At 43.4% G+C, this 12,965-nt stretch overlaps 1 protein-coding gene across 1 annotated transcript in view; it reads left to right on the plus strand.

Moving 5' to 3' along the window:
• Window positions 1–12,965, plus strand: part of IARS2 (isoleucyl-tRNA synthetase 2, mitochondrial) — a 551,921-nt gene that overhangs the window by 486,737 nt on the left and 52,219 nt on the right. Inside the window, exon 22 of the mRNA XM_085612944.1 lies at window positions 10,191–10,335. Coding sequence (XP_085469070.1) covers window positions 10,191–10,335 — 145 coding nt within the window. The remainder of the gene's footprint in view (window positions 1–10,190; window positions 10,336–12,965) is intronic.

Here is a 12,965-nt window from a genome sequence, read left to right on the forward strand (position 1 = left end):
TTTTTTAAGGGCCTCAATGTCTGATTTGGTGAGTCAAATAGAGAGGCGAGGAAGCCCTTGGTAACCGGTGCCAGATCTGAGTCATTGTTCCCTTCTGAATCTGAATGAGTGTAGGGCTGAGAACCAGTAGCTGAATCTTTAGCAGAGACTAGTGTAGAACGGGTAAGCATCTCTCAAACCGACTTGTCCCGCTTGTTCTTAGAGGTCGCCATCATGGGTGAAGGTAAAAGGGAGCTCAGTTGTCAGGTGCTTCAATGAGCCCAAGGAGTCCCACCTCTGCATTTCCAGGTCTGACTGAGTTGGCCTGGGCTGTCAAACCAGCGCACAAGAGACATCAGGCAGGCCCTCTCCAACCAGGCGGCTTCAATCAGGTGCTCTCTACGTGGTGGGGGCCGCTGACCCGCTGCAGCTATTGAATGCAGGCCGTGGGCACACAGAATCACACTTTCACTCCTAGGCGGCTGCCATTTTAGCTCACGCGCGCGCCGGTAGCCAGTTCACTGCGGGTGTCGGAAGTGCCATCTATCAAGGCCACCCCAGCCTCCGGATGTCCAAATAGGCTGAGATGCAAGTTTCAGTAGGTATGGAGCCCCTTGAGGTGCTATATTCACGGGTCCAGGAGGCAGAGAGGTGGGAGGCACGTCTACTCCGCCGCCATCTTGGCTACGCCCCAGCATAGGCATGTTTTTAAGGACACTATTAAACGTGTAATAATAGGAATCAGTGGCCATGTAAATAATTTTGAAAACTCCCAGATGAATGCTCTTGAAGCCGAAATAAAATGTTTGGAATTTGGACACTAATCAGAGGAAGGTATCCTCCTCTTAGACAACCTTAGTTGTAAAAAATACAGATACAAGATTGTAAGTACCAAGGCAGGGCATTGGGTAACTACATTTATCACGATAAAAATGTGTGCCGGCAACTCCGCTGAGAAAGTTTTAGCCTGTTACCCGAAATATAAACAGAATTACCCCCAAATTACCCCATTTAGAGGTAGGGATGGTCTCTTTCACCTAGATCCATTGAAAATATCTCATATTTTCCTAGACCTCCATGAAAACCTATACGATGAAAATAAGACTGTCAATGCAGGTGACAGCCTAGACTACTTAAGTAAACTAAACAAAACCTTTCCCAAACGTGATCCCCAACATCAACTCATCATAAATTAAGCTATCACTGAAGACAAACTGCAATCCGCCATCATAATCCTTAAACTGGTTAAAGCACCTGATCCAGACGGGCTTATTGCTCGCTTCTATTAACAGTTCTCAGATGAAATACGCCCTTCTTGATCTCTTCAATTGCTATACCAAGACTGGATCCATTCAAGGTACCACAGCAAAAGCTGTAATTGCACTTATTGCCAATGAAGGGAAAGACAGTACTTATCCTAAAAACTATAGGCCGATTTCACTTATTAATTTGAACTGTAACTTTAATACCAAAATCTTAGTTAAAAGAATCAAAGCAATGTTACCTCCTCTGATTGGCACCTACCAATCCGGCTTCCTCGAAGGAAGACTCTCCAATGACATTGTCAGATTGTTGAGTTATATCTTACATCTTGCCAGACCCAAATCCTCCCCTATGGCGGCAATAGATCTCAATGCTAAAAAAAAGCATTCAATAAGGTTGCATGGCCATTTCTAAGAGCTGTCATGTTGAGCTTCAATTTTAAATCATGCCCCGGCACACGTTTATAATCATTAGAACAAGTAAATAACTTGAGTATTAGCATGAATACATGAAAAACATGAATGATTTAATGCATTTCTTGTTGAGACTCCAGCCAACACGTGTTTCGTCGCTCGGGACAGCCCTCAGCTTGCCACGAGTTTACTTCTTCTCGTGCGAATTTGACACATGCGAAAATTTGGACCTTACATGAGATTTCTTGCTTTGCCCAGCCATAATTAGCCTGGGACGGAATTATAACCAGTCAGAAGGCGCATAGACGTTTGCACCTCTTGGAAGCCCTGAGGAAGTCGCGGGTTTCTTGTCCCGAGCGACGAAACACGTGTTGGCTGGAGTCTCATCAAGAAATGCATTAAATCATTCATGTTTTTCATGTATTCATGCTAATACTCAAGTTATTTACTTGTTCTAATGATTATAAACGTGTGCCGGGCATGATTTAAAATTGTGGATAGATCTTTTGATCGTATTTGTGAGGTGTTGGATGATTGCCTCTTCCCTTGGCACCTACACTACTATTTATACCACTAAATACTTACTGTATATAGTGTGCGCCATTCCTACTAGGATATAATCATCCCAACGTTCTTGCAATGTTGAGCTTCAACTTGGGTGATTTTTTCATAAGGATGACAATGGCCTTTACACTAACCCTTGTGTAAAATAAGAACCAATGGTGTCCTATCTGATTCATTCCCACTTAAACAGGGCACCAGAGAGGGTTGCTCTCTATCTCCTTCCCAATTCTTTCTTGCTATCAAACTGCTTTTACTGTCTCTCAATGAGCTATCCAACCTGATTGGGCTCAAGTTGGGTGACCGCTATTTCAAAACGGCTGCTTATGCTGGTGATATCTTGATTGTGACCGACCATACTAAAGTAGCCATCCCCTAAATTATGTCTAAAATTGCTGAATACTCCCCGGTATCGGGTTACATACTCAATTAGGGATAAATCAGAAGTTCGTCCGACCTATTTCCTCATCTCTCTGTAATCATCATCATCAAATCTTTATTTCGGTCACTATGGACCATAAAAGAGTGCGACAAAATACAATAACAATTGCACAGTAAAACATGAACAAAAATAATAAACATGTGCCACTCATATAAGACGATTTAAAGTTAAAATGTAATATTATTTAGACATAAAACGATTGCGAATAAACCATGCTGCGGTTAAAAATTTGGCTACTGCAAATACAGTGGGGGCAGATAGATCTGATTTTAAAATTCTATATGCAGGGCGGTGTTCCCTAAAACCTAGGTTCCTAAGAAGTGGGACGAGCCAGTATTTCCGTGGGTTGTTATATGCAGGGCAGAAGAAAATCAGATGTAATTCGTCTTCTCGCAAGAGAGGGCATACTTGGCAATTAGGGATAGTCTGCGTTTTGAGCCAATGTTCTGTGTGGGCCCTCAGAGGGAGGGTTCCGTAGCGCCACTGCATATACAACTTCCGTGTTAATGATGGACCTACATCATCAAGGACCAATTCCAAATGGTATTGATCCTTGATAGCAAGAAAGTGTTTAGAAAGCGAGTCTTGACGTAGGGGCTCAATTGCTACCCGTAACTTGTACTCGTGCTATGCCTCCACCAAGGACCTACGAGAGATCCTGGGACAAGCACTCTGCGGGTCAAGCCACAGCTCCGGTCTCCCCATCATTTCAAAAGTGTGCTTGATATATTTAAGCCAGGGAATTTGTAACACTTTCGGAAGGCGCAAGATTTCTTCTAATTCTGCTCTGTAGCTAGATAGCTCTACAGAGCTCCATATTCTGCGCCAATAAGTCAGGGGCTTGAGTCCCAACTCTTCAGTAATTGGTCTTAGGCCGAGATCCAGTCTTAACGGGAGGAGTGGGGTACTAGATGGTAGTGCGGCCAGTTGTCTAATGAAGTTATTCTCAGTTATCTGTAACTTCTGGCACACTATATGCCCCCATATCTCACCCCCGTAAGTTACTGCCCCTCTAGCCTGGGTTTTATAAATGTGAAGAGGTGGGCCGAATGGCTTGTACGAGGACCTAGTTATCATCCTAGATATGCCACCTGATAGTTGGGCGAGTTTCAGATTTGCCTTCGTTATGTGCGAGCCCCAGGTCAGATATTGATTTAGAGTTACACCTAGATATTCAAAGGTTGAAACCCAATCTAATCTTTCGTGTCCTATCCTAGGGTTTGGGCGGGTTGTGGGAGGTGGGTTGAAGATCATGAACTTGGTTTTGGTCGCGTTCACTTCCAAACCACGCAGCTCACAAAAATTCATAAATCCGTCCAGAACTCTCTGAAGGCCCATCGGGGATTTAGAAAGCAGCAGGGTATCATCCGCAAACATAATTGCGGGTACCCTGCTGCCATTTAACACTGGGGCATCAGTATGGGATAACCCTGTCAAAAAATCTATGACCCCGTTCACAAAGAGGCAAAACAGGGTCGGTGCGAGGACACAACCCTGTCTGACCCCTGTGTCCACGGGAAAACCATCCGAAAGGGCTCCCCCCCTACCACACCTCACTTTGGCGAAATTGCCCTGGTGCAATCTCATCAACATTGATAAGATGTCAGCCGGGACATCTAGGTCTTTAAGTACTCCCCATAATTTATCCCTTGGTACCAGGTCGAACGCTGCTCGTAGGTCCACAAAGACCGTATACAGGGTGCCTCTACCAATTGACACAGTCTTCCAGTATAAGAAATTAAATCGGAAGATCTGATCTATTGTAGATACACCCTCTCTAAACCCGGCTTGGTACGGGCTCAGTATGTCCCGCTCTGCAATCCATGCTTGGAGTCGGTTCAATAGCAATCTACCGAACAACTTTTGGGGAACATCTATTAAACTGATTGGTCTGTAATTGGAGGGGAGCAGAGGGGATCCCTTTTTAAATATTGGGACGATCTCTGCGCCCAGCCAAGTTTTTGGAACCTCCATGCCTCCCAGAATTGAATTAAATAAACTCAATAAGTATGGGGCCCAGACAACTGGTTCATTTTTAAATAGGTCGCCAGGCAAACCATCTAAGCCGGGTGCCTTGCCAGATGCTAATCTGTCTATCGCCTCATAAACCTCCTTTAAAGTAAATGGGTGCCCTTTTGGTTCGTCCCTATTAAAATTGGTTAAGTTTGGTAGACCGGGTGTGCTATATAGAGATTTAAAATGATTTTGCCAAACAATAGCTGAGATATTTGGCTCAATTGCATCGGGTTGTGTTTCTGACCCTGTATTCACAAGACGCCAAAATATACGAGAATCTCCTCGTGCTAAAGTAGTTCCTCCCATTTATTGTGCTCCCATTCCTTTTGTGCAAGACCAATCATACGTTTGTATGCTGAACGCCTAGCCCTGATAACCTCGATCCCCTGGCCCTCTTTCATTGCATCCAGAAGATCCGATTTGGCCTTCCGGCATGTGGAATTATACCAAGTAGGACCAGAAGGGCGTCTAATAGGTCCTTGCTGGGTTGAAAAGAGGATGTCAGCCAATGCCAAAATTAGGTCTTCGTGGAGTATTCCCCACTCATTCCGAGTGTCAAGGATAGCATCTTGTTCAGTAATTACAAGAGCTTTTGTGAGTATGGGAATGGCCCGGTTGTAAAGCCTGGGGAGATTATCTGGATTTGAGAGTAATCTCTCCCATCTCGCTCTCCGTCTATTGTTCGCAAGAGTTAGGCCCATCCGGAATGTCGATGTCTGATCCCTCATGGCCTCACGGTCAGGAAGAATATATTCCGTTTCCAAAGCATGATGGTCACTATCCAACCTCGGAAGAACCCGAAAGTCGTTAATAAGTGACCAAGATGCTAGGGGGACAAGAATGTAATCCAATCTTGATTCCCTACCACCTCTATTGTATGTATATTTTGGTGGAATATCAGATTTTTTCCGACCATTACAGGCCCGAAGACCAAATTTTAAGGTTAGTGTTGTCATTTGGACCGCAAGAGGTGTCCATGCTCTTGGGCCAAGCGCCTCCAGAGGAGGTATGGACCAGAGCGCATCCTCCTCATCAGTCAGACCATCTAATGGGCCATAAAGTGGCTCGTAATGACAATTTAGATCACCCCCAATTAAATAAGGGGTGTCTGCAGGGATTTCACTTAAGACTAAGGCAAGTTCCTCTATGGTACAAGATTCAAGCCCATTATTTACTGGGCGAGAATAGACATTTACCACCATAAGTTTATTTGAGTTTGGCCATTCCAATAATACAACAAGGATATCCTCTGTCGAAAGTGGATGTAAAACAGCGCTACATCCCAAATCTACTGCCAACCAAGTTGCGAGTCCACCCGAGGGACGTCCTTTCCCACCCCATCTCGCCTGCGTAAAGAATGTCGCGTATCCTGGGTAAGTCACCTCTTCACGTGCCCAGGTTTCTTGAAACATACATATGTCTTTACTCCTGACAAATGTGTTCCATTCTGGGCAGTGCAACTTGTTAGTGAGGCCCGCCACATTCCATGATAATATTTTTAGGAAGGGAGAGTTAGTGCTGTCAGTGGGTTCTTCTAAGGCAGGAGGACTACGCACTTGGTCCACCTGTGATATACTGGTGCCGGAGGGGAGGGCTTGGGAAATCTCTACCTCCCGGGCAGGAGTATTAGAGTGAGCAAGGGAATTAACTATCTGATTCGTGATGTCAGCCTTTATAGAGTTAACTTCCTCAGTTAATCCACCCAGTCTAAATTCCCATATCTATTCTGGGTAGGGAAGTAGTTAAGGTACGATATTTCTTTCCTGCAGGGGATACCCCTTTCCCTATTGCCCCACCTAACACCTCTACTCCGTACTAGTTCCCAATCTCCCTCTCCCTGGACTTGAAATGGGGGTGGGTAGAAGAAGGATAGCGGTAGAGCTTGGATTGAGGTTCCCCTATCACGATAGGGCCAGTTGGATATATGAGAGACGGTCCTAGGGTCCCTGAAATTGACCAGGACACAGTCTCCATCGATAGATTTCTTTGCACCACCCAGCCATGGAACCCTTCTTACCATCAGGACTTCACTGGTTATTCCTTCGGGGAGCGGTCTATTAATGGTAAGCCAATTAATAACCTTGTTTTTAAGGGCTTCCACAGACTCTTGCATGGGTTCTTTTAAAACAGGGATACCTGCTAGAATTACTATGTATGGACTAGCCTCAGGCGGTAAATTAATAATCCTTTGTTTTCCAGTGTTACTATTGTTCATACCCTCATTGCCGGGCACGGCCGGCTTCTCCTTCAGACTTTTGTTTAATACCTGTTCTATGACTGGCAAATTAGAATGAGGAGGGGGGGTATGGAACTTTGAGGGATCAGAGGGAGGATTCAAATTTATAGCTGATGGGGGTATTTTATTCATTGCACTATTCAGCCCTGTATCTGGTAGTCTACTATCTTTTACACGGGCAGATGTTATATAAGCCAGTTCCTTTTCAATACAATTTAAAGAGGTTTCAATTTTTCCTAGCCGTGCTTCCAACGGTTTAAGCATCAGCCTCATCAGATTACGAATATCGGAGAGTGTAATGTCCTCCTCCCCAGAAATGAATCCAATATTGGGAGATTTCTGGAGTGGTACATTAGATGGCAAAATCCCTTTATGTTGTGGTGGGGTTTGCCGTTTATTAATTGTCTCAGGCTTCTCCTTCTCTGGTAAGGTTAAGATTTTAGAGTTTTTACGTTTTTTCCCCCGTGAGTTCTGGGACCTCTTGTTGTTTTTGGGAATTGCTCCTTCTCTCACCCCTACCTTGTGCAATTCTGTCAATTTAGACCCAGCAGTATTTTCCTCCCTACCCTGTGAAATGATGTTAGGGATGGAATTAGGGTGTGGAGGCTTCGGTCGAGGTAAGGGTAATATGCTAAGATCTGCCTGAGATGGAATGGTGCAATCTATATTAGAAGTGCTAGATATAGTAGAACAGAGTAATCTAGCAGTGTCAGGCATTTCAGCTGAACCCTCTCGGCCAGCTGCTAATGGGCTACATTCAAGTCTATGGTCCGGAGTTGTTGCGGAGTCTAGGGGGCCCAGTGATGATCTCCTTACCCATTCAATTTCTTGGGAGATGCGTCGTTCTAATGTAGTAATGTCCTCAATTAGTAGTGAACCAGCCTTTGTAAAATAGGTATCCAGGGTACATTGGGACTTCCCAGCAGCCATCAAAGTCTTGCTTCGTGTCTCTATCAGAGCCATTTTCCTGAAACAAACTTAGAACAGAAACCAGGGGGCACGACTGCGCACAATGGCGAGGATATTAGCCGAGACCGCACTCGAACGGCCTCAAACGGCCCGCTCTTTGCCCGGTCTTTGCCCGCTCTTTGCCCGGTCTTTGCCCGGTCTTTGCCCGGTCTTTGCCCCGGGCTGCGTCCCGGGCGCGTCCCGCTAGCGCGTGTAGGCGGGACTCTTGTAGGAGATGAGAGGTCGGAAAGGAGGCGGAGCCGGGAAGAGGCAACAGGTGTGCTAGGTAAACTGACCGGCAGGCACCCTGGTCCTCGCAGTCCCGGAGATGAAAGCCTCTGTAAGGGCCTCACAAAGTTCTGTGCAGCGTCCCCTTCGCTCGGGCAGCTCAGGCAGGGAAGAGACCAGCTCCAAAGTGTCCACAGTCAAAAGGCAGCGGGCGGCACCCGCGAAGCGGGGGCCGCGAGTAGTAAAGTAGTCGCTGGAGGCGGGTCCGGGAAGAGGCAACAGGTGTGCTAGGTAAACTGACCGGCAGGCACCCTGGTCCTCGCAGTCCCGGAGATGAAAGCCTCTGTAAGGGCCTCACAAAGTTCTGTGCAGCGTCCCCTTCGCTCGGGCAGCTCAGGCAGGGAAGAGACCAGCTCCAAAGTGTCCACAGTCAAAAGGCAGAGAGCGGCACCCTGTAATCACATTCAGCAGAAATGAACGTCAGAGTGGTCCCATGACTGGTTCCCTGACCCGCCCTCTATCGATTGGGTGAGGTTGTGGTATTTGTCTTCTGGAGGACAATTACGCCCAATTTAGCCCAAACAAAATTCCATATTCTGCATGTGGTATTTTGGACCCCACACCAATTAGCTTCTTTAGGCCTACTAGACAGTGGTAACTGTTGGAGTTGCAAAAATTGAAAAAGCTGACTTACAAAATATGTTCTATAAATGCCCTTCATTTCCACCTTCTGGCACAACATTCACAACATCAATGACATCCTCCACACCAAACTTCCCAGGAATTTCTGCTTCTCTGTCTTTGACGCCTTGAGCTCTACACACACCAAGTCTGCAAAAAGAAGAGTACTTACTCCTGGATCTAATGTTCACATTAGCTCCCAAGACTATTCCATCCTCATGGAAATCTCTAGGCAGTGATGCCTCGAGCAGTGCCTGGTGGGAATGGATCCGTTACATCAGGGTAGCAAAGTTGATTATGTCTGCCCATTTTCCCTGGATCTCTGCCAACAGGTCCCTGTGGAATAACCTGGACTGTTAATTTGAGTTAGTCAAGCTCCCATAACAGCATTTTCCCATCATTGATCTGTAGATATTACCGAATTGTTCTGCGAGCTTCAGGATAATATTTATGGTTTGACTATATACCTGATCATGTTTCCTTTTCTAAGTCTCATGGCTTGTATATGTTTTGGCCATATCATTTTGTCAACCGCTCTTGTCTCTTTCTTCCCCTTTACCTATACCTCTTTATATGAGTTCCCACCTTGCAGTTAGTCCACTTGCGTCCACGTCCTACTGCATACCTTTCCATTTTTTCAATTGTATAGAAGTGTTTATCTACTATTATGGCATTATCAATAGCTAAGTATTTTACTCCACTTTTTTCTGCTTACCATCTTTCTGTACTGAACACTTAATAAAAACTTAACAAAAACTTATGAAATTAAAAAAAGAGTTCTAGTCGCCTCTACTGGCGGTTGTTGTTAATACCCTACACTATTATTGCTTGTTCGTTCATTTATAGAGTACTGTATGGCGTGATTGTTCAATATTACATTGCCCTAACCTGTACGTATCGTTGCATATTCTGGTTGATTTCATCTATGTTGTGGATTTAACTGTATGCCATAAATACGACAATAAAGAAATGTTAAAAAATAAAAAAACAAGATGAGTCCCAAAGATGAGGGTAAGTATTTAAAGTAGCACAAGTGGGAGGCAAACATTGACAAAAAGCAGGGAAATGCACTCTTATGTCTCACTGTTCTAGTTCTTGCTCACTTTCCAGTCCTGTCCACATAGTGACATTATTCCAACATACTCTTCATGACTGATGCTTAGGGCTTATTTTAAAACAAATGTGACCAATCTGTCATTTAGGTACAATAGTAAAGATTCTGGATTTTAAGTGTTTGAGAATCATTTCTCGGACACTTAAATTATTCTTTAAATTAATTTATATCCCTATGACCTGTTAAATTATATTCTATTTGGTTGGTGAAGTAAGTTAATGTGTTAGGACTTTACTTGATTGATTGATTGATTGATTGATTGATTGATGTAAATGTAAGGCATTTTGCATCTTTGATTTTATCTTTTAGACACTACAGACTGAAGAGTGTTCCAGCACTTCTCAGTTGAATGAGCTAATGATGTCCTCTCAGACAACTCTGTTAAGCGATGTTCCTCTGGATTTGCCTTCAGATGCTACTATTCTCAAAGGAACATTTACGATCAACTTAGAAGGTAAGTCACTGTAGTTTGGTTACCAACTAGATTTTAAAAACCAAATATTATCAGTCTAAATTGTCACCATACTGTCCATTTTATAACCGGGGTGAAACAGAGTGTTGCTAGAAGAGATTCAAAACTATGATAGACCTTAGTCTACTTCTTGTAGTAATTTTCCCAAATTTGAAATATGTACATAAAAGTCTGGATTCAGCGATCAAGAATTGTAAAATCAGGAGACTCTTCTTGTTTTCTGCTGCATCCCAACAGTCCATGAATTATACTTAGCTGCAAATTTTCAGTTTCTTCACTAACACATTTTTGTCTGGCTTTCTTCATCTCATTGAGGCTCTGCATATACTCACAGAGCGATCAATAGGTAGTCCTTGGTTCTTGTGTTAATATTTTGGTTGGTTCTTCTAAGTGTTTATTCTTGGGATCCTATGCTTCATTGTGCTTTCAGTAATTTTGGTTATTCATTTCAGGAGATCCCCTTGAACCTTTGTATTAAGTGTTTTCTTTTATTTGTGGCATTAATACACCATGCACTCCCTTCAGCTTTATACTTTTAAAATTTTTAATAATTTTAACTTAATAAAGCATTATAGTCAACTCCCAATGGTTACACCTGTTGTTAAAGGACTTGAACCAAAGTTATAGGCCTGAGCTGTTGGGGAACATTCCATACACTGATGATAGAATGTTCTAAAATAAAATGGGAGAAAAGGGAAGACAAACTTGAGAATGTTACCGATGAAGGCATATACTATTGGCCCTGAGCACTCCATTGTTTTCAGGGGAGATCTCAACATTCCACTATTATAATATAGCCTTAGCAGGCTCCACCGGCCATTAAAGGCCTGCTCCAGTGTAGGCCTTGAACAAGGGAACAGGCCTTTAATGGCCGGTAGAGCCCATTAGGAGGGCTCTAAGCCTATTAGAACATTCCTCCCCTAGAGGGCAGAATGTTCTAATTACTAAAAACAAAGGCCTCTGTGAGCCCGAGGGGGTTTAAATCCCCTCGGGGTCCGAGAGGCCTTTATTTACAGCAGCAGCTGTGAACAAAAACAACATTAGAATGTTGCTCTGAGGGCTTCACCGGCCCGGAGAAGCCTGAGGCACTCCATTGTTTTCAATGGAGTGCTCCACATTCCAATGTTCTAATATTTTCTAATGTAATATTTTTCAGATGTATTTGTCAATTACTTAGAAGAGCCTAGTACTGCCCCTTTCCTAGTTCTTAGCCTTTTGTTTCCTACAAAGTTTCTGTGTTCTCACTTAGAGATTTTTGAATACTGAAAAAAGAGAAATGCCACCCAAAGCCCTATAGGGCGAGGCATGTACCTTGGGATTTGCATTCAGATACTAATATCCTCAGAGGAGCATTTACTATGAACTTATATAGTAAGGCAGAGCAGTTTGATTCCCAACTAGATTTTAAAAACAAATGTTGGTTTCAATCTAAACTGTCACCACACTGCCCATTTTACCACCAGGGTAAAATAGAATGTTACTAAAAGAGATTTAAACCATGATCGACATTCTCCTACTTGCAGTGATTTGCACAGATCAGCTTGGAATAACTGATATGCTCCCTTTATCAAGCCCATGCATGTTATTTATTATGTATACATGTTTGTACACCAATAAACTCTGAACTTTGCTATGTAGATCCCGGAAATAAATTAATAGTTTAAATGCTGTTCACAAAGGATTGCGGGTGAAAAGGTATAAACTCAATTGTATCCAATTGATTTATAATTAATACTTTCCTCAACAGATTCGTCCACCTTGAAATTCATGTTTGTTAGGTTAAAACACAAAAGTTTCAAAGTAGCTACCTGCGTATCTGCAAGTGCTAAAACCTGATAGCTGTGCTATTTCTATGCTGATACTGTCTTACTGTTTATGAATGGCTCACTCTGAAGCTGAAGTACCCTCTTCTTTAATGATGTCTGTTTTTTCAATATTAGGCTCTGAAGTAGTGCTCTTAAAGTTCAGTAGATTTGATTCAGTGTCTAGACTGCAGGTATCTGGTACTTCAGTTTTTTCCCCTCTGCACTTTACCCACAGTGATAATTCTGGCAGCAACCTTTGACCCTGTCTTCACCAGCAAAGCGATCATCAACCCAGAGAAATTGGCCTTTTATTCTTTTTTTTTAGGCTGGCCTAATTTGTCCTCATCTCATGCCAAGAGTTGGCCATGGTCAAGTCCAGCTTTCCAGAACCTGGTGCCCACACTAGTGAAACCTTTACAGTCTCAAGAGCTTTATATTACGTCTTATCCCGTCCAGTCTTCTGTGGGGAGCAAGGCTTGAGCTCGTGAATTCCGGGGCTAGACACCTGCACTTAATGATCAGCACCGTTATTTATGACAGTCTGCTACATGGTGGCACTGTTTGTCTAATTTACAGATGAACACAACAGCTGTTATTTATTAATTCAATATACATTTAAAATGACTAACACTTACCACCCAATCTTTTATTAAATCTTTGGGGCCTGAAATAGTCTCAATCGTCACACTTGTAGGAGAGTGAGTGTTAGTCGTTGTCTTGGTAATGTCATTGTTTACACTGGCATGGGCAATGGGTGGTGAAATCAGCGTGATACTTATTATTATTATTATTATTATTACAAATTAA

This window comes from Triturus cristatus, chromosome 6 (assembly GCF_964204655.1).
Source record: "Triturus cristatus chromosome 6, aTriCri1.1, whole genome shotgun sequence".
NCBI lineage: Eukaryota > Metazoa > Chordata > Amphibia > Caudata > Salamandridae > Triturus > Triturus cristatus.